This window comes from Cydia pomonella, chromosome 26 (assembly GCF_033807575.1).
Source record: "Cydia pomonella isolate Wapato2018A chromosome 26, ilCydPomo1, whole genome shotgun sequence".
Classification (NCBI taxonomy): Eukaryota; Metazoa; Arthropoda; class Insecta; order Lepidoptera; family Tortricidae; genus Cydia; species Cydia pomonella.
The window spans coordinates 6,980,057-7,005,937 of NC_084728.1; the positions used below are offsets into that span (position 1 = coordinate 6,980,057).

The 25,881-nt window shown below is 39.2% G+C and overlaps 3 protein-coding genes across 3 annotated transcripts in view; all 3 read right to left on the reverse strand.

Moving 5' to 3' along the window:
- Positions 1–2,801: 2,801 nt before the first annotated feature.
- On the reverse strand, positions 2,802–3,814 carry LOC133531840 (uncharacterized; the record flags this gene model as incomplete). Its single annotated transcript, XM_061870231.1, has 1 exon — positions 2,802–3,814. A coding segment is annotated over one exon (402 nt), but the record flags the coding sequence as incomplete, so codon positions are not given.
- On the reverse strand, positions 3,809–14,664 carry LOC133532069 (chitin-binding domain protein cbd-1-like). The gene is made up of 10 exons (XM_061870559.1): positions 14,202–14,664; positions 13,120–13,340; positions 11,142–12,074; positions 8,618–8,911; positions 7,315–7,608; positions 6,645–7,034; positions 6,106–6,420; positions 5,224–5,472; positions 4,538–4,927; positions 3,809–4,306 (listed from the first exon to the last, which is right to left on the reverse strand). Exons 1-10 carry the CDS (start codon positions 14,206–14,208, stop codon positions 3,845–3,847), a joined length of 3,555 nt encoding a protein of 1,184 aa, XP_061726543.1. The 5' UTR covers positions 14,209–14,664; the 3' UTR covers positions 3,809–3,844.
- Positions 14,665–20,044: 5,380 nt separating this feature from the next.
- Positions 20,045–25,881, reverse strand: part of LOC133531896 (cysteine dioxygenase type 1) — a 43,743-nt gene continuing 37,906 nt past the window's right edge. Inside the window, exons 5-7 of the mRNA XM_061870308.1 lie at positions 23,817–23,998; positions 21,458–21,627; positions 20,045–20,871 (exon numbers count right to left, since the gene is read on the reverse strand). Coding sequence (XP_061726292.1) covers positions 20,833–20,871; positions 21,458–21,627; positions 23,817–23,998 — 391 coding nt within the window. The 3' untranslated portion in view covers positions 20,045–20,832. The remainder of the gene's footprint in view (positions 20,872–21,457; positions 21,628–23,816; positions 23,999–25,881) is intronic.

The window sequence follows — 25,881 nt, forward strand, 5'->3', positions numbered from 1 at the left end:
TGCGGTGTAAGGCAAGGGGGCCTAACCTCCCCGAATTTATTGTATTTATATATTAATGACCTAATCGATGGACTCAGCAGCACGCATGTCGGATGCCATGTTGACAGAGTCTGTTTCAATAATATAAGTTATGCGGATGATATGGTGTTGCTGAGCCCGTCGATAGGGGGATTAATAATTCTTATCGACATTTGCGAATCGTACGCCCGTGACCATAAGTTAAAATACAATGCGCTCAAAAGCGAATATATGGTTTTTAAAGCGGGAACCAAAAGCCCAACGTATGTCCCTCCCATTCTTCTTGATGGACAGGAACTAAATAGGGTGAGGTCTTTTAAATATCTTGGACATTTGGTTACCGAAGATCTGCGTGATGTTGCAGACATTGAGAGGGAACGCAGAGCTTTAGCGATGAGAGCAAACATGATTGCGCGCAGGTTCAGCCGATGTACAGCCCAAGTAAAGATAACCTTATTTAAAGCGTACTGTACATCGCTGTACACATGTAGCCTATGGACAAGGTACACCCAGCGATCGCTAAATGCTCTGCGGGTCCAATACAACGGTGCCTTTAGGGTGCTGTTGCGGCTGCCGCGATACTGTAGCGCGTCCGGGATGTTTGCGGATGCGAGCGTGGACGGTTTCCACGCCACGCTCCGCAAGCGTTGCGCCGCGATGCTTAGCAGGGTGCGTGACAGCCGCCACAGCCTCCTGGCCACAGTGGCAAATAGATGGGACAGTGGCCTTTTGAGGCACTGGTCCTCCCTGCATGTCAGTTTTAATAGGAAATTTAAATTTAATGTAATGTTAGTTATTATTTGTTAATATTTAATTTTAATTTTTATTTATTTAAGTCTAATAGTATTTAATTTATAAATTATGGATTGTCAATTGTCTGAAATAAATGAATTTTATTTTATTTTATTTATTATTAGCAGACCTCGGACAGAGTGAGCCATTTTTACGTCATTAATGTCAAGTGTAGATGTTAATATAGATATGCCTCAAGATGAAATATTAAAAAGAATTCATGAATAATAATTAAACAAAAATGACAGTGCATTATGTACAAAACGAGTAAGTATTATTTATTTATTCAAATTTTTCTTTGTTATTGGTTATTGTAATAAAGAACTATATTTTTTTCTAGATTTTCAATTTTCAACGCACTTCTTCTTGAGTTTAATATCCACTTATAGATGGAAAAAGACCTTTCTACTTCCACTGAAGTGAGCGGAGTGAAGTTGTACATTAAAATACCGTCCACATCTGTTCCTTCCGAAATTTTTTCAGCATAGTCCCTAAACAGATCTAAGTCTGGGTTTCTAGCTATGACGTCTTCTAATTTCTGACTGACAGAAGCAGACGAAGACCAGCTTATAAAATAATATGCTTATCATTTAAAGAGGCTTGCTATACAATTAATTTGTTTTGCTAGTTATGTAAAGATCTAAATAGAATAATTTAATTCGTTATTCAATTACATCACATCTGCCATTGAATGACTACGTAGGTATGTCCATATTATGCAAACTCTTAAAACAGCTCACCCTGTCCGAGGTCTGATTATTAGACTACCTATTTAAATTAAATTTATGGTACTTCCTCTTTGAAGTCGGTAAGAATGGTAGGCAGTTTTTTGCAACCATTTCTATTGATAAAATGTACGTAAAATAGCTTTCGTGGACACTAATGATATTTAATTTTGCATTCTATATTAACCCCCTTATTCATACACGTCTACTAAAGTTGACAAGCCGCTAATAATTGTTTGTCCCTTTCCGACGTATTGTTATGATGGAAAGGGACAAACGATTGTTAGCGGCTGGTCAACTTTAGTAGACGTTTATGAATAAGGGGGTTAGAGTATACGGTCTAATATTGAGATCACATTTTAAATTGAATTTAGAATAAAGGTGCTATTTATGAAAATAAAATTCAAAACAAAAAACGTCGGTAAATAAAGGTAATAAAATAAATTCGCTATATACGGTTATAAATGTAATTTAATACATAATTATTCTTCTAGTTTAAAACAAATAAAATATAATATCAGTCCAGTCAAGAAGCATTTCATCAGAGCATTTCAATTAAATATGTAGGTAAATTAGAGCAGAAAATTCGTTCCAAAAAATTGCAAAAAAATGTCTAAAAATTCGGTCACCATTCTTATCACACTCAGACAAGAGTTAAGGCGGTAATTGACAGTCATTGTCTAAACATCAACTATACAATAATTACATTAATTTCGACAAGTTGTCAGCCTTAACCAGACATCTTAACTGAATGGTAAAGCTTCAAGAATCACTTCTGTCCAAGATATAATTTTCTGATAGTCTTATCAACCTTGTTCCAAGGCAGGAATAATTTCAAACCTTCTTTTTCTGGAGTACTTTGGATATCATTTCTCACACAGCCAGCGTTGCAGATGAAATCGCAAGTCTGAGTCTGTACGTTGAAATGTAGACCTTCAGAGCATGCGCCTAAGACCGCATTTTCTCCGTCACAGCGCCAGAATTTGTCGCAATCATGTTCGTGAGCCCATGCGGGGACATTGCAAGAAGTCTTACATTTGTCAGATTCTTCTTGACTGCCGTTCTCAGCGCTATCACCAGATCCGCTTTCTTTGCTGTTATTTTCATTACTGGTTTCTTGGCTTCCGTTTTCGGCGCTGTCACCAGATCCTTCTTCGCTACCTGCGTTGGCACATCCAGCATTTTCCGGCCGGTCGCACACCTGAGAAAAAGTTAATAACGCTAGTCTTTAAAATTTCGGTTTTATAGATTGAAATTAATGAATGCTTCAGCATAAGAGCCATCTATACTTTGTGGACCATCTACTGAGCATGTAGACAGTGGTTGGATACCGATTTGTTTCTATAAAACTGTATTAATTGTTGTGTCCTACTGACGGGCCAGAGACAGAATGACATTAAATAAGTTTTTGGCAAAAATTTCATTTTTGGTACAAGCTTTTGTCGCTGACTGTACTTTTCTTTCCACATGCAACTAATTCTAGTTCAATTCTAAAAAAATAGTGCAATTCTAAAAACCCTAAACACAATTAGGTTGCGTTGTTTTATCACAGAGTTCCCATGGCCACCTCCTGACCATCATCAGATCATCTCGATGGTACCATAATATTGCATTGTCACCCGACTTACATATGTATGCACATTTTTAGGTTCAACCGGGACGTGGGTCAAATTTAACTTGCAAGATTTGACGCGTACAAACATACATAGTTACATACATAGGTACAGTGTAAGTTAAATAAAAGCTTGTAAAAATAGTTGAACTATGTTTAACTAAACAAAAACATTAATGGAAACAATAAAGACCCGTTTGTGTTATATAAGGATTACGAATTCTTTCACGTCCGTTATTCAAAGCAGTTAAAAAATACCTGTTGTTCAAGTTACCTGTAAAGATGGGTTGAAATGAGTGCCAGGGCTGCAATCCCTCTCGACCTTCTCTCCAAAGACGCAGTAGTAGAACTTGGTACAGTCATTTTCATGAGGCAACAGTTGATGGACATCGAAGTCAGCTGGGCATCCGTTAGGCAACAGTTCTATTTCTGGTGCTTCAGTAGGCAAAGTTATAGGTTCAGGGGTGGTGGCATCAGTTTCAGGGGCAGCGGTAGTAGTGGTTTCTTCGCTACTGTTGTTAGTTTCCTCATCGCTACGGTTTTCATTGCTGTCTCCACTTCCCTCACTGCTTTCTTGGCTTCCAGTCTCGGAACTGGAACCAGGTCCACTTTCTTGGCTGCCGGCGTTGGCACATCCAGCGTTTTCTGGCCAGTCGCACACCTGAAAAAAATATTAATTAACACAGTCTTTCAGATTTTAGTGATATATATAAGGATTTTGAATAATTTTAACTCGATTATTATATACAATTAAACGCCATTTCGTAGTTACCTGTAAAGTGGGATTGAAATGAGTGTCAGGGCCACAATCTCTCTCAACCTTTTCTCCAAACAAACAGTAGTAGAACTTGCTACAGTCACTTTCATGAGGCAACAGTTGATGGATATCGAAATCAGCAGGGCATCCGTTAGGCAACAGTTCTAATTCTGGTGCTTCAGTAGGCAAAGTTATAGGTTCAGGGGTGGTGGCATCAGTTTCAGGAGCAGCGGTAGTAGTGGTTTCTTCGCTACTGTTGCCAGTCTCTTCATTGCTACCATTTTCATTGCCGTCTCCACTTCCCTCACTGCTTTCTTGGCTTCCATTCTCGGCGCTGTCACCAGAATCGCTTTCTTGGCTACCGGCGTTGGCACATTCAGCGTTTTCTGGCCAGTCGCACACCTGAGAAAATATTGATCATATTAAATGGAAGGTGTTTCAATATTTGTTTATATAGAACTGTATGTGTCTTGGACGGGGATAGAATGTCTACAAAAATAGTTGAAACTGTGATTTAGGTACGAAGCAAAAAACAAAGTAATCTGAATGAAATTTTTGTGGTTTTGACGGGTTTTTAATCATTTTAACTCAATTATTCTATGCGATGAAACGCCATTTCGTAGCTCAAGTTACCTGTAAAGTGGGATTGAAATGAGTGTCAGGGTCACAGTCTCTCTCGACCTTTTCTCCAAACACACAGTAGTAGAACTTGCTACAGTCACTTTCATGAGGCAACAGTTGATGAACATCGAAATCAGCAGGGCATCCGTTAGGCAGCAGTTCTATTTCTGGTGCTTCAGTAGGCAAAGTTGTGGGTGCAGGGGTAGTGGGATCAGTTTCAGGAGCAGCAGTAGTAGTGGTTTCTTCTCTACTGTTATCAGTTTCTTCACTGTTGTCATTTTCATTGCTGGTGCCGTTTTCCTCACTGGTTTCTTGGCTGTTTCCGTTCTCAGCACTTCCTGCAGATTCGTTTTCGTTGCTGCCGGCGCTGGAACACCCAGCGTCTTCTGGTCTGACGCACACCTGAGGAAAAATGTGTTTAAAATCATAGTTTTATAGAGAGATTTACATATCGCGAATATATCAGCATATCAGGTACTCCATGAGCCATATCCTGATTAATCAGTAAGTGCTTCAAATTTTATTTTCTAAAACAAAACTACTGAATACTGGCTGACGGTAAGTATAGATGGACAACAAACAAAAGTTAAATCGTATCTTAAGAAACAGGAAACTAGGTAATATTAATATATTTTTGCTGGATTTAAGAATATTAAATTCATCCACCTCACTGTTTGACATTTTGTACTTCAAGTTACCTGTAAAGTGGGGCTGAAATGTGTCTCGGGGCCACAATCTCTCTCGACCTTCTCTCCAAACACGCAGTAGTAGAACTTGGCACAATCGCTTTCATGAGGCAATAGTTGATGAACATCGAAATCCGAAGGACATCCGTTGGGTAGGATGGGGCCTACTACTTCTTCAGAGGTGGACTTTTCTTCACTCGATGACTCAACGCTAGAGCCGGCTTTGCCCACACACAAAACGTTTTCGGGTACGTCGCAAACCTAAAATATTTATTATGTATGATTTTTACACGGTATAATTTAGAGAATAACATGAATTAAGTTTTTAATAAGATTGCTGTTGCTTTTGAACCATTTTGTGTTCTACGGACCTGTTTTCAATATATGAAATCTTAAAATGAAAATGTGTTCCCTGCCAGTTAACGAGGTCATATTAACCGATAGAACAAAATATATAGTGTATCTATCTGTGGTCAATACAAGAAAACAGACATTCATTCTAAAGTTTTCCGGTGTACTTTCACTTTAGTATCATCTATGTCAATTCATTTTTTAAAGCACGGCTTTGGTTGCAATTTAGTATTATTGCATTTTATGGTTATAAGTAACTAAATGAAACGGGCATCAAAACGAGTTTTCTATGTTTTTCCTAAATGTATTTGGATTTATACAAATGCTTAAAAAAATCGTTGATCGTCAACTAATGAAGTGTGACGAAGCGAAGCTTGTTGCAGAAATTATAGCTTGTGTTAGTTTTTATTGTAAAATAAAGCCAGAATGATGATTTTGGGGATTACATTTTGTGCAATGACGACCTTTGTGTTTGATTATGAATAGATTTAATTAATATTTATTTCGAAATGTAACATTTAAGTATTTCGAAGTTAAAATTACCTGTTCAGTAGGGCTGAAATGAGTTCCAGGGGCACAGTCCCTCTCAACCTTTTCTCCAAACACGCAGTAGTAGAATTTGCTACATTCATATTCGTGCGGCAAGAGCTTGTGAACATCGAAGTCAGCAGGGCATCCGTTGGGCAAAATGCCACTTTCTTCGTTACTTCCGTTGTTTTCATTGCTATTTCCGTTGCTTTCATTGCCGTTTCCATTGTCCTCGTTGCTATCGCTGTTTCCATTCTCAGCGCTTCCACTTCCTTCGTTTTCACCGCTGCCGGCGTTGGCACAACCAGCATTTTCTGGCCTGTCGCATACCTAAGAAAATTAAATTATGAAAGTTTTTAAAAATCTTGGTTTTATAGATTGTATGCATACGAGTATAAAGTACTTTATATGCATTATCTACTCAAGCAAGTAAAAAGAGTTTCAAACATTTGTTTCTATAAACTGAATGACAACCGTAAAGCACTAGGTACGGAACAAAAATAAAGTAATATTAAAGATTTTTGTGAGATTAAGGATTTCGAAGTTCAAGTTACCTGTAAAGTAGGGTTAAAATGTGTCTCAGGGGCACAATCCCTCTCGACCTTCTCTCCAAACACACAGTAGTAGAACTTGGTACAGTCACTTTCATGAGGCAACAGTTGATGGACATCGAAGTCAGCAGGGCATCCGTTAGGCAGCAGTTCTATTTCTGGTGCTTCAGTAGGCAAAGTTATGGGTGCAAGAGTGGTCGGGTCAGTTTCAGGGACAGCGGTAGTAGTGGTTTCTTCGCTACTGTTGTTAGTTTCTTCACTGTTACCATTTTCATTGCTGGCTCCACTTTCCTCACTGGTTTCTTGGCTGTTTCCATTTTCGGCGCTTCCAGTAGATTCGTTTTCATTGCTGCCGGCGTTGGCACATCCAGCATTTTGTGGCCAGTCGCACACCTTAGAAAATATTAATTAGAAGGACACAGTCTTTCAAATGTTTTATGTAGATTGAAATTAAGCGAATATATCAGCATAAAAGGTACTTTATGTAGAAAGTGTTTTAATATTTGTTTCTATAAAACTATAATATGGTTGTGTCCTGATTGATGGAACAGAATGTAACAACAAAAAACAGTTGAAACTGTGTTTTACGAAACGAAAAACACGAAACAAAAGACATAAATGAGATTTTATTCTATGCAGTTAAACACCATTGCGTACGAGTAGTTAAAGTTACCTGTAAAGTAGGGTTGAAATGAGTGCCAGAGTCACAATTTCTCTCAAGCTTTTGTCCAAACACACAGTAGTAGAACTTGGTACAGTCACTTTCATGAGGCAACAGTTGATGAATATCGAAGTCAGCAGGGCATCCGTTATCTAGGATGTCAGTTTCTTCACTATTTCCATTGTTTTCATTGCTGTTTCCATTGTTCTCGTTGCTACTGCTGTTTCCATTCTCAGCGCTTTCATTAGATTCGTTTTCACCGCTCCCGGCGTTGGCGCATACGACGTTTTCTGGTCTGTCGCATACCTGTGGAACGGTTGATAAATGCTTGTTATAACAACGAAGGAATTGATTAATGATATTTTTATCTGAGCATTTGTCTTGAAGAGGCTACGTTGGACAATGATAGTTCGAAAGTTTACATAAAAATGGAATATAAAAGGTGGTATAAAACAACCGGTGTTTTACTGCATTTATAAAATAGATTTACCTACTCTTATAAATCATTGTGTTTTAATTTGTTGGATTGATGAAGTCAAGTTTATATCGTAGAATAAATACGTAAAATAATTATTTTTGGAGCTTTGTTTTGTAATAAGGAAATATCCGATTTATGACAATATTTTTATCGTGTGTGTAGTGTTGTAGGTAGATACAAGTACTATTGTTTCACACGCGTAGTGACAGCTTCAAGGAACTACTTTACTATATCAAACATTAATCTCATAATCTTGCTGCTAATGCGAGCTAATCCGATGGATGCCCGATAACTTAATCGTTGGTTGAAATGCGTTGTTTATTGTCTTCCTATTTACGCAAAGTTAGAAAGTTATTCTGACGTGATATAAAGGTAGTTATTTTAACGACTGGTCTGGCCTAGTGGGTAAGACCCTGTATACTCGTATGAAGCCGAATCCCGGAAGGGAGAGAGGAGAGGAGAGGAGAAGGGCGTAGCCAGCCAGTGAACTAGTGGGGGTCAAGTTGATATCACTAGGAAGGGGGGGGGGGGGGGGGGGGAGGGGGCAGATCTCACAAAAAAGAATATTTTTAATATTCTTATATCACTTCTTAATTAGACAGCCAGTAGATAGTTTTCTACATTTACATTTTTGAGAACTTTGCTTTATAAAAATTTGACAACTTCAGCAAACATCTCCTTGATGAAATACTTAGATACATACATGACAACAATAACTCCCGAACATATATTCTGAAGAACGCACAAATGCCTTTACCGGGATTCGAACCCGGAACTCCTGCTTTGTAGGCAGGGTCACTAGGTCACTACCGATTCTAACCTGTAACATAAACTAACCTCCAACTCGGCATTGAACAATGTCTCCGGTCCGCATTCTCTCTCAACAGTCTCGCCGAACACACAGTAGTAAAACTTGCTGCAATCGCTCTCATGAGGCAGCAGCTTGTGAACATCGAAGTCCGCAGGACATCCGTTGGGGAGGAGTTCCTCGACATCTATGTCAACCTCTCCGCTGCCTTCGAGATCTTCTCCTGAGGCTTCTTCTGAAATTTCTGAGGATCCTGAGCCTTCTTCGGAAGCTTCTGAGGATTCAGTGTTAACGCAGTCTACTTTCTCGGGATCGTCGCAAACCTGGAGAAAGCTATTGATTAGTTGGATTTTTTCGATTATCTGCTCGAAGGCCTATCCTAAGAGCCACCCCACACTAGCGTCTCCCGAGCGTCGGCGTCAGTCAATTTTATGGCTGCTGCTCGACGCAACGTTGGCGCAACTGCGCAGCGACGCCATTTTCCATAGCACTGACCAGACGCAGAGGCTAATAGTGTGGGGTGGCATTAAGGCTCAAGGTAAATAATGTATATGGAAATAATACATATGTTTAGGGGAATAAACATTAACATATAGGAATTGAAATTATTTAGGGCAAAGATTTAGAGCGTTTTCACACTGTCTGATGCGATATTGGAGGCCGGTTGATCCTTAGAGAAAATCAGCTCCTGCTCCTGTTTTTGGTGTTAGGTTATCTTTTTAACAACAAAAATATTTAAACAATGAATAAATATAAAAAAGGCCCTTTTAAAATTTTCACTTCTTAACCGATATCCCATATCGGACCGGAAAATGTGAAAATGCACGAACGCTCTACCCTAAGTAAGGGAATCAAAGAATATTTGGGAAAATTAAATTAATCTCTCTTAAATACCTATCTAGGGTTCTAACTTTATATGGCCGTCTGATAAGGCCTCTATTAAGCCTACTTATTTTTTGCGTTATTCATCAGCTTATATGGATTTATGCTACTATAAATCGTATACTGATAACTGAATACACTGGAACTATTTAATCCAATTAATGGTAAGTCCCCTAAAGGTGTGAGTTTTGACATGTATAGTAATTTATTAGTCAGGCGGGTTATCTTTATTTGGTTTTTATGTATTACATGTAATATATGTAGTAAATTGGAGTGAGACTCAGCAATGCCACTAGATTAATGGCCACTAGGGTCTCCCGAGCGTCGGCGTCTAACCAACTCTATGGCTGCCGCTCGAAGCAATGTTGGCGCAACTGCGCAGCGACGCCATTTTCCATAGCGCTGACTAGACGCCGACGCTCAAAAGACGCTAGTGTGGGGTGGCCCTAAGAAACGTAATGTAAAGTTCGCTGCTTACAATGCGTCATATTACTTAGTTAGCTATGTATTTTATCTATCTATATCTATTCTATATTCTCCTCTATTTTACGGGTATTAATATTAAGGATTGATCTATACACAGATTCACGGACCACTTCAGTTCAGATACCTAGGTCATACATCATTCGGATCTTATCAAAAAGGGCAGGCGCAATCTAGAGAATAGGTGCATTTCCGGAAAATTTTGCGCCGAAATAATGATATTGATTATGATATATTAATTATTGACCTTTGTACGTAATATTGCGCACAATGACGTAATCCAGGATGCATCGTTGTTATCAACGGAATAAATTTATTTCGATAGTGAATCATGGCTGAGACAAGCATCAGTGTAAAAGTTAATAAATAGTAATGGTGCTGTTCGAAATCGTTTAAACTATTGATAATCAATTATAATATTATATCACTACACCTCATAAAACAAAGTCCCGTGTCTCTCTGTATGTACGTTCGTGATAAACTCAAAAACGACTGAACGGATTTTCATTCAGTATTCACCTTTCAATTCTTGAGGTTGTTTAGGTGTATAATTTGTTTAGGTTTTGTGTAGCCCGTGCGAGGCAGGGGCTAGTTAGATTTTATAATCTATTCTAATATATAATACATATTATTTATTAGAATTTTTAAACGATGCCAATTTAAATTTTTTCATTTTAAATTATTAATTAACATTATGGCTATGTGCAAGTTGCGGAAAACTTTCAAAAAGTTGGAAAACTTCTCAGAATTTTCAGAGACATTTCACAGGATACAAAGACAACTATTATTTTGGAAATGGAATTTAACGATTTCTATACAAAAAAAATCTTATATCTACACTGTACAAATTCTCTTTCAAGCGCAAGCATCTGTTTGACAAGGTTCAAATCATGAGGACGACCATGATGTTTCACAATGAATATATATTTATGTATGTATGTATATTTATTTATTTAGGTTCAATATTATTGACGCATGTATAATGTTATATAATTTTGTGTATTTTTTTTCCATTTTACTCCAACTGTATTATGACCCTGTACCATCTTTCGGTTTAGCCCATGGTTGACTGGTGGAGAATGCCTTCTGGCATCAAGTTAGCCATTTGTAGTCTTCATGTATTGTGCAATAAAGTTTAAATAATTGAATAAATGTCTATAGCAATCAAAAAAATCGAAACTAACTTACCTGTAAAGCTGGGTTGAAAGCAGTATTCGACGGGCAATCTCTGACGACCTTGTTTCCAAACACACAGTAGTAGAATTTGTCGCAACGGGTCTCATGCGGCAGAAGGTAATGGACGTCAAAGTCCACTGGGCAACCGTTGGGAAGCAGTTCTAATTCTGGGGCCTCTGTTGCGGCCTCTGTTGTGGCTTCAGTTTCTGCTTCAGTGGCGGTCTCAGTTGTAGAGGTGGGTAAAGTAGCTGCCTCTGTAGTTGGGGTTGGGGCCTCAGTGGTTGAGGCCGGTTCTAGAGTGGCTGCCTCAGTGCTTGGGCTTGGGGCTTCAGTGGTAATGACGGGTCCTAAAGTAGCTGCCTCAGTGCTTGGCCTTGGGGTCTCAGTGGTAGAGGCCGGTTCCAGAGTAGCTGCCTCGGTGCTTGGGGTTGGGGCTTCAGTGGTAAAGACGGGTCCTAGAGTAGCTGCCTCAGTGCTTGGCCTTGGGGCCTCAGTGGTAGAGGCCGGTTCCAGAGTAGCTGCCTCAGTGCTTGGGCTTGGGGCTTCAGTGGTAAAGACGGGTCCTAAAGTAGCTGCCTCAGTGCTTGGCCTTGGGGCCTCAGTGGTAGAGGCTGGTTCCAGAGTAGCTGCCTCGGTGCTTGGGGTTGGGGCTTCAGTGGTAAAGACGGGTCCTAAAGTAGCTGCCTCAGTGCTTGGCCTTGGGGCCGCAGTGGTAGAGGCTGGTTCCAGAGTAGCTGCCTCGGTGCTTGGGGTTGGGGCTTCAGTGGTAAAGACGGGTCCTAAAGTAGCTGCCTCAGTGCTTGGCCTTGGGGCCTCAGTGGTTGAGGTCGGTTCTGTGGTTGGGACCTCAGTTGGGGTTTCGGTCTCCGCTGATTCCTCGCTCTCTTCGGACGTAGGAGGAACTCCTGGCAGTTGGCAGTTCGCAGCACCCGGGTGTACACAAGTCTGCAAGACACGTTGTAAATATTTTATTATATTTTACTTCTTGTTTTTGTTTTTTCATACACGGTGTTTTTTAAACTCCGTTAACTAAGTACCTTTAAGGATTCGGTATGTCCCTAGCTGGCAGTGGAGGTTCGTCAAATATATTCGTAGGAAAGTGTAAGAGTTTTGGCTTTTCTTTACTTTATGAGCCATCGTAAAAGTAATGTCTTAAAACTAGGGGATTGAGTCCTATAGACGCACCTCTTCAAACTTGAAATGATTGGCATTTTCTACTAACGATTGTCATTTGGCTAGACCGTCAGCTATGGTTGTGTATGAGCGTTGAAAGGAAAGGCCAGCAGAGCACCTTTCTGTGATTTGAGGAAAATATCAGAATTTTAGGTAAATATCACCGTCGGCCTGACGGGGGGGGGGGCTCCTAAAATTTGTGCGATAATGACAACTGGAGCTTAGGCGAATCCTGCATGAAACCTCAGAAATCGAGGTTTTGTTCTCGAAAATTTCCTACTCCAATAACGAAATTTTGGGAACGGAATGAGAAACAAATTAATCTCTGCGTGACCGTTTTGGTTTTTGCGTTTATTATAGCCGATTTTGTATGCTAGGCGTCTGTTTACGGCGCATTTATTTGGCCGTTTTTAGCGCTGTTTGAAGTAATCTAGTTCTTATATAAATAAGAATATCGAAAAAGCAAAACGTACAGACAAAGGTACTGGTAATATTGAACTAATACAAAAAAAAAAAAACATCTAGGGCAAAAATCCAGAGAGGAAAAAGTTGAGAACGTTTATATGGAAAAATGACTAATCTTTCCTCCTACCCAAGCGAGACAAGCTAACACCATTTTAGCCTGTGGTTTAAGGCAGAGACGAGTTAGTTGCGAAAAATTTGTAAATAGAACATTTCTTGAAAAATTGCACGGGGAACAAAGAAAAATTTCTTATGGAAATGGAAAATTACGATTCCTTTACAAAAATATTCCGATTTTTTCCAAAAAATATTTAGCATATTTGTCAAATTCCCGACGAAACATCAGTTAAGGTACCTGAATTTCGTATGAGAACTCTGTCCCTGGAGCACAGTCCCTCGGCGTGACCCACTTCTCCCCATACTCGCAGTAGTAGAACTTAGTGCAGTCCCACTCGTGGGGAAGCAGGTGGTGCCCCTGCGATGGGCAAAGATCGCTTGTCGTCGTAGCTCCATCTATATCCACCAAAACATGTCTGGCGTTGGCCACGGCGACCGTGGCGAGGATTAAGATTTTTCCTGAAAAAAAAAATATATAGAAACTAAAACGCCTGGAAGAGCTTCTGGTCCATGAAGGCGCTATTGAAGGGTGACTTTCCCCTGTGTCTCAAGCGCAAACTCATCCACATCTGTATTCTGCCTATCCTAACTTATGACGCTCAAACATGGTCGTTAACTGAGGATTTAAAGTCCAAACTCAAGGTTTGCCAGCGAGCGATGGAGCGTAGTATACTAGGCGTTCGCAGAACTGATAGAATCAGAAACACGGCACTGCGCTCCAGAACTCGAGTTGTAGATGTAGGTGTCAAGACAGATTAAGTGGGACTTGGCTGGATATGTCTGCCGCATGCACTCTGAACGGTGGGCCAAAATGGTTACCGAGTGGGACACACGGAATACCATAGATGGTGCAGGCCGGGGTGCAGGCAGACCGTAAAGGAGATAACGGGACGACTGGGACACATTTTATCCGGATTGGCGGGAATGTACAAATGACAGGGTTGAGTTAAAGAAGCGAGGGAGGTCTTTGCTACTGCTGCACGCTAAATTAAGCTAAAAAAAAACATAGAAACATTGAGGAAAACTCACGTTTCACGCCAAAATAATCGCTGTTCTTCAATGTTTCTTGAGTTTCGAATTTATGTGGGAACAGTACCCCTTGTGTAACTTTGATCGAAATCATAACGTGACGAACGCGTTTGCGTTAAGTCTCATTTTGTATAGGATTTTGAGTTTCCAAAACGTCCCGCTTGGCGCGCTCTTTCGAAATCCAATACAAAATGAGACTAAACGCAAACGCGTACGTCACGTTTGGAAATCGAATTTATTTACACTAGGGGTACAGGGCCCAATTCGTATAGTTATTTTGCTAGAACTTACCTATCATTTTGGCGTCAAAAGGGACGCAACAGATTTGAAAAAAGAAACTTCAGCTCTTACGGAACACTTCAGTGTCTTTCAATAAGAACTAAACTGAATATATTATCATGTATCTTCTTATTATATAGTTGTAATTCGTTTTGATACAAGATCGATAAGATTAATTGCTTGTAGATTATTAGGTATCGATGTAAGCACGTCTTACCTAATCCTGTACATATTTAGGTGAAAGTATACGAAGCCTAGGTAGAGAGAAGTTAGTCAAGATGGGGTAGCTTATGGGGTAAAGAACCTATAGGTCGCTCATAAGATATATACTTGTTAATAAGTGACTTATCTTTAACTTCATACACATAGTATAAGGTCAATATTGCCTACAAAATTCTCTTCAATAGTTTAGTTCGAAGCCATTTTGAATTTTCGTGCGCAGTATGGAAACCTTATTATGCTATCCACACAGATAGACAGGCGCGGATACAGGGGGGGGGGGCATAGGGGCAATGCCCCCCCCCCCCTAAAACCCTGGCTCTCACATTACTAAATTGAGTAACATTTTTTTTTACCTTATTTTCTGTGCAAAAATATATGATTTTCTCAAAATGGCCCCCCCCTAAGCCAAATCTTGTATCCGCGCCTGCAGATAGAATTGAGAGGTTACAAAAATTATATCACTAGATATCAGAACTGGCTATACGTATGTAAATTATGACGATTCCCAAATAATCATAATATGAAGAAGCTAAGTGATCGACATGATTGTAACGAAGCTGTTGTTCTTTGAAAAATATTTCACTCACATCTAGATATTCCCTCGCTACTTCAAGAGATTTCGTTCAAACTGCCTCGTAGAAGATAACGTGTATGAATTTTTATATAATAAATTTTTGATTTGATCATTACGTAAGAATAAAGGTGCAGTGGCCGATTTGCCCTAAGGCCCTGTAGGCCCGGGCCTAGGGAGGCCAGATGGTTTCTGAGAAAGGGGTGGCTAAATACTTACAACAGGGCCTGGCGCCTACAGCGGCCAATACTGCAAATCCACCACTGTAAAGGCGGGTGGCCCGTCTTGCCCCTTGCCTTACCTTGCACAATTTTCCCCTATTGCGATAAAATTTCGTTTCCGGCTGAAATTTCAATCAAACTATTTATTAAATTAGACAAGTGCAAGTCTGACTTGCACATTGGTTCCGTGCAAGGCGTGTGTAGTATGTAACTTTGTTTTTCTCTTGACTTGTAATCGGTTATTTATGTTTTTATCGACTTCAAAAACGATAAATTTCTCAATAAAAAGGAACCCTTATGGTGTTTTGGATCTTTTTAACTATATAGGTATGTGGAGCACCCGGGTGGAATACGTCGGTATGGGCGTCCCAGATACCGCTGGAGTGACGAAGCCCTGTCCGCCCTCGGAATACCCAACGGGCTTAAAGTGCCGCAGGATAGGGCAGAGTGGCGCTCTCATGTCAGAGGCCAAGATCCTGTTTGGGTCACTGAGCCAGTGAAGGTAGGTACGTTGTTGCCTAATTTAGTTTTCTTTTATCACCAATATACAATAATAATAATAACTTCAATTCATAGACCATTATACTGTTCACTTTTTCTACAATAGTCCCAATACCTGCTGCGATCGGTTCATGGATGTGTTGTGCCTGTGAACGCGACAGATGCCTAGACCGCTCGGCCACGTGATCACGGTCGCAAGGGTCGAAATTTTCAAGTTTATGACAATTTCTTGAGAGCCTGTGGCGCCCCTAAGGTAGAATAGTATGGTTCGACCTCCTAACCGACTCCACTCAGGTGATTACGGGCTAGCGAAGAGAGATGGCGCTGCCATTTACTTTTTATGGAAATATTTTAATTTGTGTTTTTTCCTTTGTTTCGGTTTATAGATTTAATAGTAGTGTTTCTACTTGAAATGTCACAAATTATTTTCATTGAAAGTAATTTAATTTGTTTTTAGGATACCTATTCAACCTAAAAAATTACAGCTGCTTCCGCGAATTTGTTTATCAATTATCAAATGATTGTATAATAATAAAGATTAATTCGCGTTTAAATGTCGCAGTGTCAGTGAACATTAGGAAAATAGAACTATCAATCATAGCTACTGACTAATATCTGAGGAAGCTTAGGATTATGATTAGATTTGTCCTGTGGATTAACACTAATTACTCGTAACATTTGACTGTACCTTGGCACTTTAAAATTGTTAAGGTAAGGTGGAGTAAGACGGACATAGTTTATTTTGCTCTTTTGTCTTTCCCTACAAGCTGGAGTGGTTAGAGTAGCGCTACCTCGTTTTAGACAAAATAGGCACGATGGATTGTCGATTTACGGAAAATGCCCAGAAGAACTAACTAAATAACTAACTAAGTGTTACGGTCCGTATCGAAAAATGATTAAGACACGTACCTATCTTAAAAAGATCGATAACTAAACGACATGTCAAAATTGACGTTTATTTCGATTCCGCTGTGATTCCAATAAGATCTATCTACGATATTTCTAACATCAAAGTGACATTGGTTGCCCGAATCGAGCTGCTTCTGACAATTATACCTACGACATAAAACGATATCTATATGAGAACTTATCGTTATCGTTCCTCATTCTTCAAATCGGGCCGTTAGTCTTGCCCCGGTGATTATCTATCCCACCTTACCTTAACGAAACCTTACTCTATAAGTAATTTACCTAAGTAATTTCATAGAAATTTGACGACTTTTACAATTTTTCACGGGAAAGAAGTCTTCTATAAATGTACAGTAGTCTCGCTAATCTGGACCCCCACAAACCCCATGATGCTTGTAATCCGGACCTCTCTCAAAATTCAAAATTTCCGAAATATCTGCAAACTTTCATGAGAAAATTCTCATGCAATTTTCCACCTAGAAAGTTCTAGTTTAGATAACGGGTTATTAATTTATTACTGAATAGCTTTTATTTATTTAATTAATTTAATTTAATTTATTTAGGATCACCAACAGACAATACATTATGAAAAAAGAATCTGTAGCTTACATAACATTAAAGGTAGATGTTTGTCCAATTATAATTATTTGTCCATGTTTTTAAAGGGTCCGCAACACGCATGTAACTCCTCTGGTGTTGCAGGCGTCCATAGGCTGCGGTGACTGCTCACCATCAGGCGGGCCTTATGCTTGTTTGCCACCGGCGTGGTATAAAAAAGAAAAAATATAGGTAGCCACAGCTTATTCCAGTATCTTAGTCAAACAATAGGACATTTAGACTTAAGCTATTAATAAATAAAATTTAACAAATAACAAAGGAGTAACAGGAAATTATGATAGTTGAATTAATTAATTTGCACTTTCCGACAAAAAAAGTGACAAAATAACATATCATATATGTATTTTAAGAAGAAAAACGAAAATACGAAGGAGATGAAATACAATACAGTACAATATAAATGTAAACGTTGCAGTCTAACCTAGCATGCAAAGTACGGTCTCTCGAAGTCCTGGGAGATGAAATGCATCAGCACTTTTTTTTTTAAATCTACGAGGCTGTTACCGAGTATATCTGCCTCCAAGTTAGTTATCAAGATAAAGTAATAGCTCTCAACTTTATCTTGATATCTCATCATCTTCCCCGCGTTGTGTGTAGGGGAGGTACCCTAAAAAAAATTAAATTTGTAGATTTTATTGTACAACTTTCTCGGCTTTATTGATTTATATATCCATGTCAAATTTCAGCTCTCTAGCACTAACGACCACGGAGCAAACCCTCGGACAGACAGACAGACAGACGGACATGGCGAAACTATAAGGGTTCCTAGTTGACAACGGAACCCTAAAAAGGAGATGTTTTACCTCCGGCACACACATCTGTGCCTGATTTCCACCTCCTTATAGGTACAGTGACGGATTTGTTCTCCAGACACATCTGCCAGATGTCGTACACATTTGTAGCCGTACCACGAGTTGACCCTTGACGTTAACGACTACGTAAACTCGATCGCAGTCCATCTACTTACTATTTACACTGCCCAATGTGAGTAACAGGGCCTGAGAAAGATTCTATATCTATAGTATAAGAATAAATTGCTGTGCCCTTACAGGGTCTGTATTCAATGTAATATATGAGCAATAAAGATGTTCTATAGTCTAGCAAACCCGTTACTTAACAATTGCATCCGGTTTGTCTTTGGACTCCGAAAATACGACCATATCTCCGCTTATCGCAAAAAACTTAACTGGCTCCCTATTCGTGAACGTGGATCCTTGCGTATTCTCTGCACTTTGTTTACAATTTTATTTGATTCTTCAGCGCCTGATTACCTTCGTTCCAAATTCAAATTTGTTACTCCGCGCCCCGGCACCGATCTCCGAACCTCCCGTAGCCCTCAACTTATTGTCCCTCGACATCGTACAGGTTTCTTGTCGAATTCCTTCAACATTCAGGCAATCCGGCTGTGGAAATGTGGAATGATCTTCCTCTCTCTATGAGACAAGCCCAGAACAAATTCTCCTTCAAGCGCATGTTGCGCAAGCATCTGTTTGACAGGGTTCAAAGATCGTCTTCATGATGTTTCACAATGGATATATATTAATATATGTATGTATATTTATGTATCATATTAATTATGCACGTATAATTTTATATAATTTTGTGATATTTTTTTGTCATTTTACTCTGTATTCTGACCCTGAACCAATTAGGATCTTTCGGTTTGACTCATGGTTGACTGGTAGGGAATGCCTTCTGGCATTAAGTTCGCCATTTGTACTCTTCATGTATTGTGCAATAAAGTTTAAATAAAATAATAATAAAAATAAACCCAATTTGTCAGTAAATAATAACAAAATATACCTACTATACTCGACCGTTTCTTTTGGGTGCTAATACTAACGTAAGACAAAGTCAGTATGATTCTCTCTGTTTATGTTTGAAATGAGACAGTCCCTAGCCAGCTATAAAATACACAGAGCGAGGAAATCGATTCAAATTTAACTATTTGTTATGGTTTTGATATGAGATAAAACCTTCACGATCGTCTCAGTGATTGGCAGGCATCTCACGCACGACGTTCACTTCTTTTGGCATGTACCAATCACAGTGCGATCTTTAGGTACCCTCTGAACGCTTTCTGTCATAAACACAGACATCATTCAAACGCCAAAATTCCGGGCACAAGGGAGCTAATGTAAACCTTACTTGAAAGTGTGAAGGTTACTTTGACAGCGTCCGCCATAACACCTATAGTTGTCCTTGGCGCTGTGGGCATGACTAGTTACGATGCCTTTAGGTGTTCTTGGCGTTCAAAAGGTTGGTCGTGTCAAAATAAGACCAAAACGTACAAAGTTGATAAATCAGTAGGGCTAATATGGTCGGCTCTTTATCATTTGTCACCATGTCTGTCGCGTTCTAACAATGTAAGCGTGAAAGTGACGGGCACAGTATGTATGTATGTATATACTTTATTGTACATAGAAATAAAAACACGAAAAACACAGTTACAGAGTAAATTAAATACAACAAAGGCGAACTTATTCTTGTATGGGATCTCTTCCAGTTAACCTTTGAGGAAATGAGTAAAACAGAAGTAACGGTGAATGAATGACAAACACAAACAAAAGTGTACAATCACTGAAATTAATGAAATGCACGTTTTGAATACACATTGATACAAATATACATAGATAGAAAAATAACCATAAAATAATGCATACATATATATATAAATAAAAATAAATAAATATTCAATATATAATATAAATAAATACAACATGGTTCCATTTTATCACAGTGACAAGTGATAAAATGGAACCATGCTGCCAACGCTAGAATCGGGCTCATGAAGCCATAATTAAAACACGATGTAAATTATAACCTTTTTATTTATCACTCTCATAAATAGCACCACAATTTTTGGCCAATTTAAAATACAATAATTTATTTAAAGGCAATAATCGAATTTTAACTGTCGTGAGACATACTAACATTAAACTAATTATACGGTTTAAACTCACGTGTGTTTGAGATGGAAGACTTAGGCTCTCCGAAAGTGTTTAAACCGTAAAATTAGAGTAATTTATTTGATAATTTGTCATATTAACACTTATTACAAAATAAGACAAAATCTATAAATTGATTACCAAACTTAAAACGAGTCTTTCTATTAACAAGTATTTACAATAAAATTATATTGACTTATAATCTATAAAATTGAGTACAAAAATTACACCGTTTGTACTGTATTTTCTAACATTACGTTCGTATTTATAAGTAAAATTACAACAATTTAAGATATGTATGGTTTCTTCATATTACAAATAGAATGATTTGACAGCATTTATATTTTATTTATTCGATATTCTTTATTAGTTATAATTTATTGTACAAAAACATGAAAATTTTACAAAATGCCGGACTTCATTCGAAATGGCATTGTCCACGAATCAAACTCATTATTCTCATTAATCATATTCGTATAATTCCAATACTGACTTTTGGTCCATTGTCATAAACTGCTTTAGAATTTACTTATATTGCTACATATAATATATTATTTATTACCTACATAATACAAATTTTACAAAGTTTTTGGTCCCATTTTATTCTTTGTTCCAATTAATGTAGGTATATTGTTATATTCCTATATTGTTCTTTAGTTCTGGCTGTCTGCACATTCGTTGGCCTCCATCACCTAAAAAATATGTACATTGATTAGTAAAGAGTAATAGCAAAATTAATGAACAAACCCGCAAGAAAACGATTTCATTTATAGGTAAAAAACTTAAGTAAGTTACCTGTTGTATGTAGTTGTGACGTGTTCGAATAGACAATACATGTTTAAAAGACACAAACAAACAAAACAAATTGCTATTCGAACACGTCACAACTACAGTATACAACAGGTGACTTAAGTTTTTTACCTATACTGCCATTTGACGTTCAGTTTATCTTTTAATTACTTTGTTAGAAATAAATTAATACATATAGCAGGTCAAACAACTTTGCCAGTAGAAAAAGGCGCGAAATTCTAACTGTCTATGGAACAATAATATTTTGCGCCTACATTTTTTAAATTTGCCGTTTCTTTTTGTCTGTTTTATAGTTTCGCCATGTCCGTCTGTTTGTCTGTCTGTCCGAGGCTTTGCTCCGTGGTCGTTAGTGCTAGAAAGATGGAAACGGTGATGAGTTTCCCGGTCCGAGAATCAAACACGCGACAGCTGTCGAAGGGAGGGCAGTACAGGCGGAGGGAGAGAGAGACAGAGAGAGAGAGGACTTACCCGTTTCACTTTCTTCCCATTGATAGACCAGAAGGTGGTGGTAACGGTAGTAGGCTTCCCTGTCCGGGAATCAAACACGCGACAGGTGTCGAAGGGCGGGCAGTACAGGTGGAGGGACACGGCGCTGTCAGCGTGTGAGGGGTTCTCTACCCGGTGGAGGCCTAGGGCGTCTGGAAATTTAATGTGATTCATTATTAACCGACTTCATACTATTTCTTCCTAGCGTTTGTCCCGGCTCATGATAGCTTGGGGTTCGCATTGGCAACTAAAAAAAATGGACAAAACTAGTTTTTACGAAAGTGACTGCCATCTGATCTTCCAACCCAGAGTGGAAACTAGGCCATAAGGCCTAGTCCGGTTTCCTCGAGAGGTTTTTCTTCTGCGAGGTCCCTAGCGATTTTTGGTTGTCACTGTTTGGCCGTTTTACTTTATTTTATACTATGTCGGTGGCAAACAAGCATACAGCTCGCCTGATGGTGAGCAAGCTCCGTAGTCTATGTACGCCTGCAACTCCAGAGGAGTTACATGCGCGTTGCCGACCCTAATACTCCGCACCCTCGTTGAGCTCTGGCAACTTACTCACCGGCAGGAACACAACACTATGAGTAGGTAGGGTCTAGTGTTATTTGGCTGCGGTTTTCTGTAAGGTGAAGGTACTTCCCCAGTCGGGTTCTGCTCTAGATCTGGAATAACATCCGCTGTGCTGTGTCCCTAATACACAAAGCGAGATGACATTCACAATACCCATACTCCTCTTTTGGACGTAGTTTAATGACGTACCCGGGGTCCAAAGTCTTCCAACCCTGAGGGGAAAGTAGACCTTATAGGGATTAGTCCGGCTTCCTTACGACGTTTCCCTTCGCCAAGGCTCCGACCCTATTTTCCTATTAATTGTCACTGTGACGGTACTACCCAATTTATCTGGTTATGTATGGGGAAGTACCTCCACCTTACAGAAAACCGTAGCCAAATAAAACTAGACCCTACTCATAGTACTGTGTTCCTGCCGGTGAGTAAGGATGCCGGAGCTTAATGAGGGTGCGGAGTGTTAAGGTAGGCACCGTGCATATAACTCCTCTGGACTTGCAGGCGTCCATAGGCTACGGAGACTGCTTACCACCAGGCGGGCCGTATGCTTGTTTGCCACCGACGTGTAGCATTAAAAAAGTGACATATCGGTTGGACAAATTGAGGATTTAGTAACTGCATGGGCAATAAAAAAAGGGTTAATAGCCGTTAAAGTTCTTAGAGTCAGAACAAGCTAAGTTGGCAGTGATTTTGATAGCGCAGACCGTGAAAAGGTTAAGTAAACATTGCAATTTCATAGGAGTTTGACGTTTAAAATAACACTTGCGCAGTCTGTGCTAATTGCTGTCTGTGCTGTGTGTAATTGTGTGTGTGAATGTAGGCTTCATAACGGTTTAGCAACACCTACTTTTTCGATTAACTTCTCTATTTCCGCTACCCAAAGGTTGTCTGGAAGAGATCGCTCTTTAGCGATAAGACCGCCTGTTGTCTGCCTGTATATTTAATCAATTGTTTATTTTCTTGTATCTTTTAAACTGATGTGGTCCAATAAAGAGTATTCCATCTATCTATCTATCTGTGCTATCAACATCGCTGCTAACTTAGCTTGGCCTGACTCTACCCATTATTATTGACTAAAACGAGACTTAATCGCGTAAAATTAAGTTTTTAAATTAACTTCCGACGTTTCGAGGACAGCGTTGTCCCCGTGTTCTCGGAGAAGACTGGCTAAACTTGACATCAATATATTCTAGCCGCGCGAGGTTTCTGAACTACCCGCAATTGGTCTTGTTTACCAACTTGAACGTTTTGCGCACTAGGGATGTCACCCAGTCGACACACAACACTCACGATGTTTGGCTTTTCAATCGGTGATATTTTGTTTTTGCTCAGGTACAGTCAGCTGCAGAGAAAAGTGACCCCCCTGCATAGAAGTTGGTATGCAAAGGAGCTAAGCGAATATTATTTCTGACTGTGCATTTGCTAATTACTGGATTACATGTCACTCTAAAACCATTTTCCACCAACTATCATCATCATTCGCTTGCCCTTATCCCATTCATTTGGGGTCGGCGCAGCATGTCTTTTCCTTCCATATCTTTCTGTCACCCGTCATCTCATCGTTCACTCGAGTTTGTTTCATGTCATCTCTCACACAATCCATCCACCGTTTCCTAGGTTTTCCTCTGCCGTTCCATCCCTCCACATTCATTCGTCCACCACCCACCATACCATTTTCCACCAACCATCTTCATCTAATTGTATGCGACTAAGTCCCGTTTTGTCAGTAATAATTACTAAAAATCGTGAAAATTTAATCCAAACTTCTTACCGTTGATATAACATACATCATTCAGCGACAGCCTGGCTCTCCCAATCTCTTTCATGTCGCCCGCATCATATACGCCATCTTCTTCACACAGGCAGCCATCTTGATCCTCCATTTTATCGCAGCAGCTCTTGTTTTTGAGCTTCTTTAGGACTTCGGGCTGAACGTGTTCCGGCCAGTCGTATCTGTAAAGTGTGGTTTCAATTTTAGGCAAGTTATTAAATAGAATAGTGAGGTAAAGTCTAAGAAAAAACCTATTTTGATAGCCGAAACAGAGGGCGCTGTACTGCGCCATATGTGTTTTGGTCACTGAATTTGTTGGCACGTGGTCGGATGTCGGAAAATCTTGAGGGAGTCGGAGACAAACGTGTGCTTCGTATCGTATCGAATTTGGAAAGTAAAATAAGTACAACCAAATTCTCTAGCCTAAATCAGTTACTAATTGATGACAGCGCCACCTATGGACTGCCTATGGAACTACGTACCCTTATTGGATGCCTATAATATCGATTATCGATAAGCCATCTAGGGCTCGATCTAGTATAATAGGTATAGGGTTCGATCAAGGGCCAGATAGATAACTTGTGAAGTTAACAGAATTGTCAAACGTCAATTTTTAACATTCCAAGTTACCTCATAATGTTTTAAAACGACATTCTGATGGACTTCCACTTCGAGCGCCATCTTGAGAGTTATCCTCGTGATTAATTCCTTTGTTTTTTTTCTCATTAATATTGTTTAAAGTGTAATATCGAATATCGATAGCTTCTTATACAGTAAACTAATTTGGTAGTGTGCAGTGAATGGAGTATTCATCTTGAAACGCGTTTAACCACCATTTTGGAGTCAACGGCCGGTATTCCACGTGCTACTTGTAAAGTCCAGCAGATCAGCAAAATCACTGTCTTGTACTAACCGTACAATTTTAGTCGTATTTAAAGCTCCTAATACCTTGATACCGGCAAAGTACTCCCAGTGGACTGAAGCCATAATTTTAAAAGAATGAATGAACGACACTGAAATAACACGAAATTTGACAAACCAGTTTTCGTTGCAAACAATTCTTATATATTCATGATATATTTTCATTGTTTTCTAAATCTTCTTGGTACAATATTGTTTCTAAACTAAAAGTATTTCACTAATTGTTTAGTGTCATTTGTGAATATATTTTTTTTAATACCACGACGGTGGCATACAAGCATACGGCCCGCCTGATGGTAAGCAGTCACCGCAGCCTATGGACGCCTGCAACTCCAGAGGTGTTACATGCGTGTTGCCGACCCTTTAAAAACCTGTACACTCCTTTTCTGAAGAACCCTTGTTTCATTGCAGCTTAATTTCATTTTAACCATTTACCAAAATTTGTATGTTTCAAAACGGAACATATACTGCCCGATTCGAACTTTAAAATACATCAAACATTTGCTAAAGATACGATATTGATCAAACAACCAAAACCATACTTAATACTAGATTCATGGAACCAAAACTGACAAAGAAAAAAATGTTGAAAGAAGAAAGAAAGATGTGTCACGCCGAGCTTCTTGCCGGTCCATATTGGGATACCCTCTTCTAATTGAGGGGGGATTTAAATCTTCTCGGGTCAGAAATGTAGGGTTAGAGCCGGTGTAGTTTTATTTGACGTTCATAAGCGCATTGTAATATGCCTACTTGAATAATAAACTATCTTTATCTTTAAAGGAAATCTTTGGTTCACGAAACGCCGTATTTCATGACCTGCAACTACGATTGTTCCTTTGCTCTATGTATAGCTATAGGCGTAAGTACCTGGGCGACCGAGCTTTGCTCGGTTATAACTATTTATTGTAATATGGTGGTGTATAGGTAATAATCTTAACTAAATTTTTTTACTAATTTAAACTAGTCTAAAACAATAAAAATTTAAAAATTATATATAAACTTGAACATATAAAAAAAAAACAAAAGTTAGTCACCGGGCGAGATTCGAACCCGTAACACTCGTTTAGCAGTCCGCGTCTTAACCCGCTGGACCAGACGGACAGTGGCTGGCAACACGAAATTAGCGACCATATTCTGCGTCGAA

Excerpts from the sequence above, each read along its gene's own strand:
- LOC133532069 (XM_061870559.1), bottom strand. Across the intron at positions 8,912-11,141 it reads CTTTCAACCCAGCTTTACAG|GTTTGCGACGATCCCGAGAA; the intron begins GTAAGTTAGTTT and ends AGCTTTCTCCAG. Across the intron at positions 4,928-5,223 it reads ATTTCAGCCCCACTTTACAG|GTGTGCGTCAGACCAGAAGA; the intron begins GTAACTTGAAGT and ends ATTTTTCCTCAG.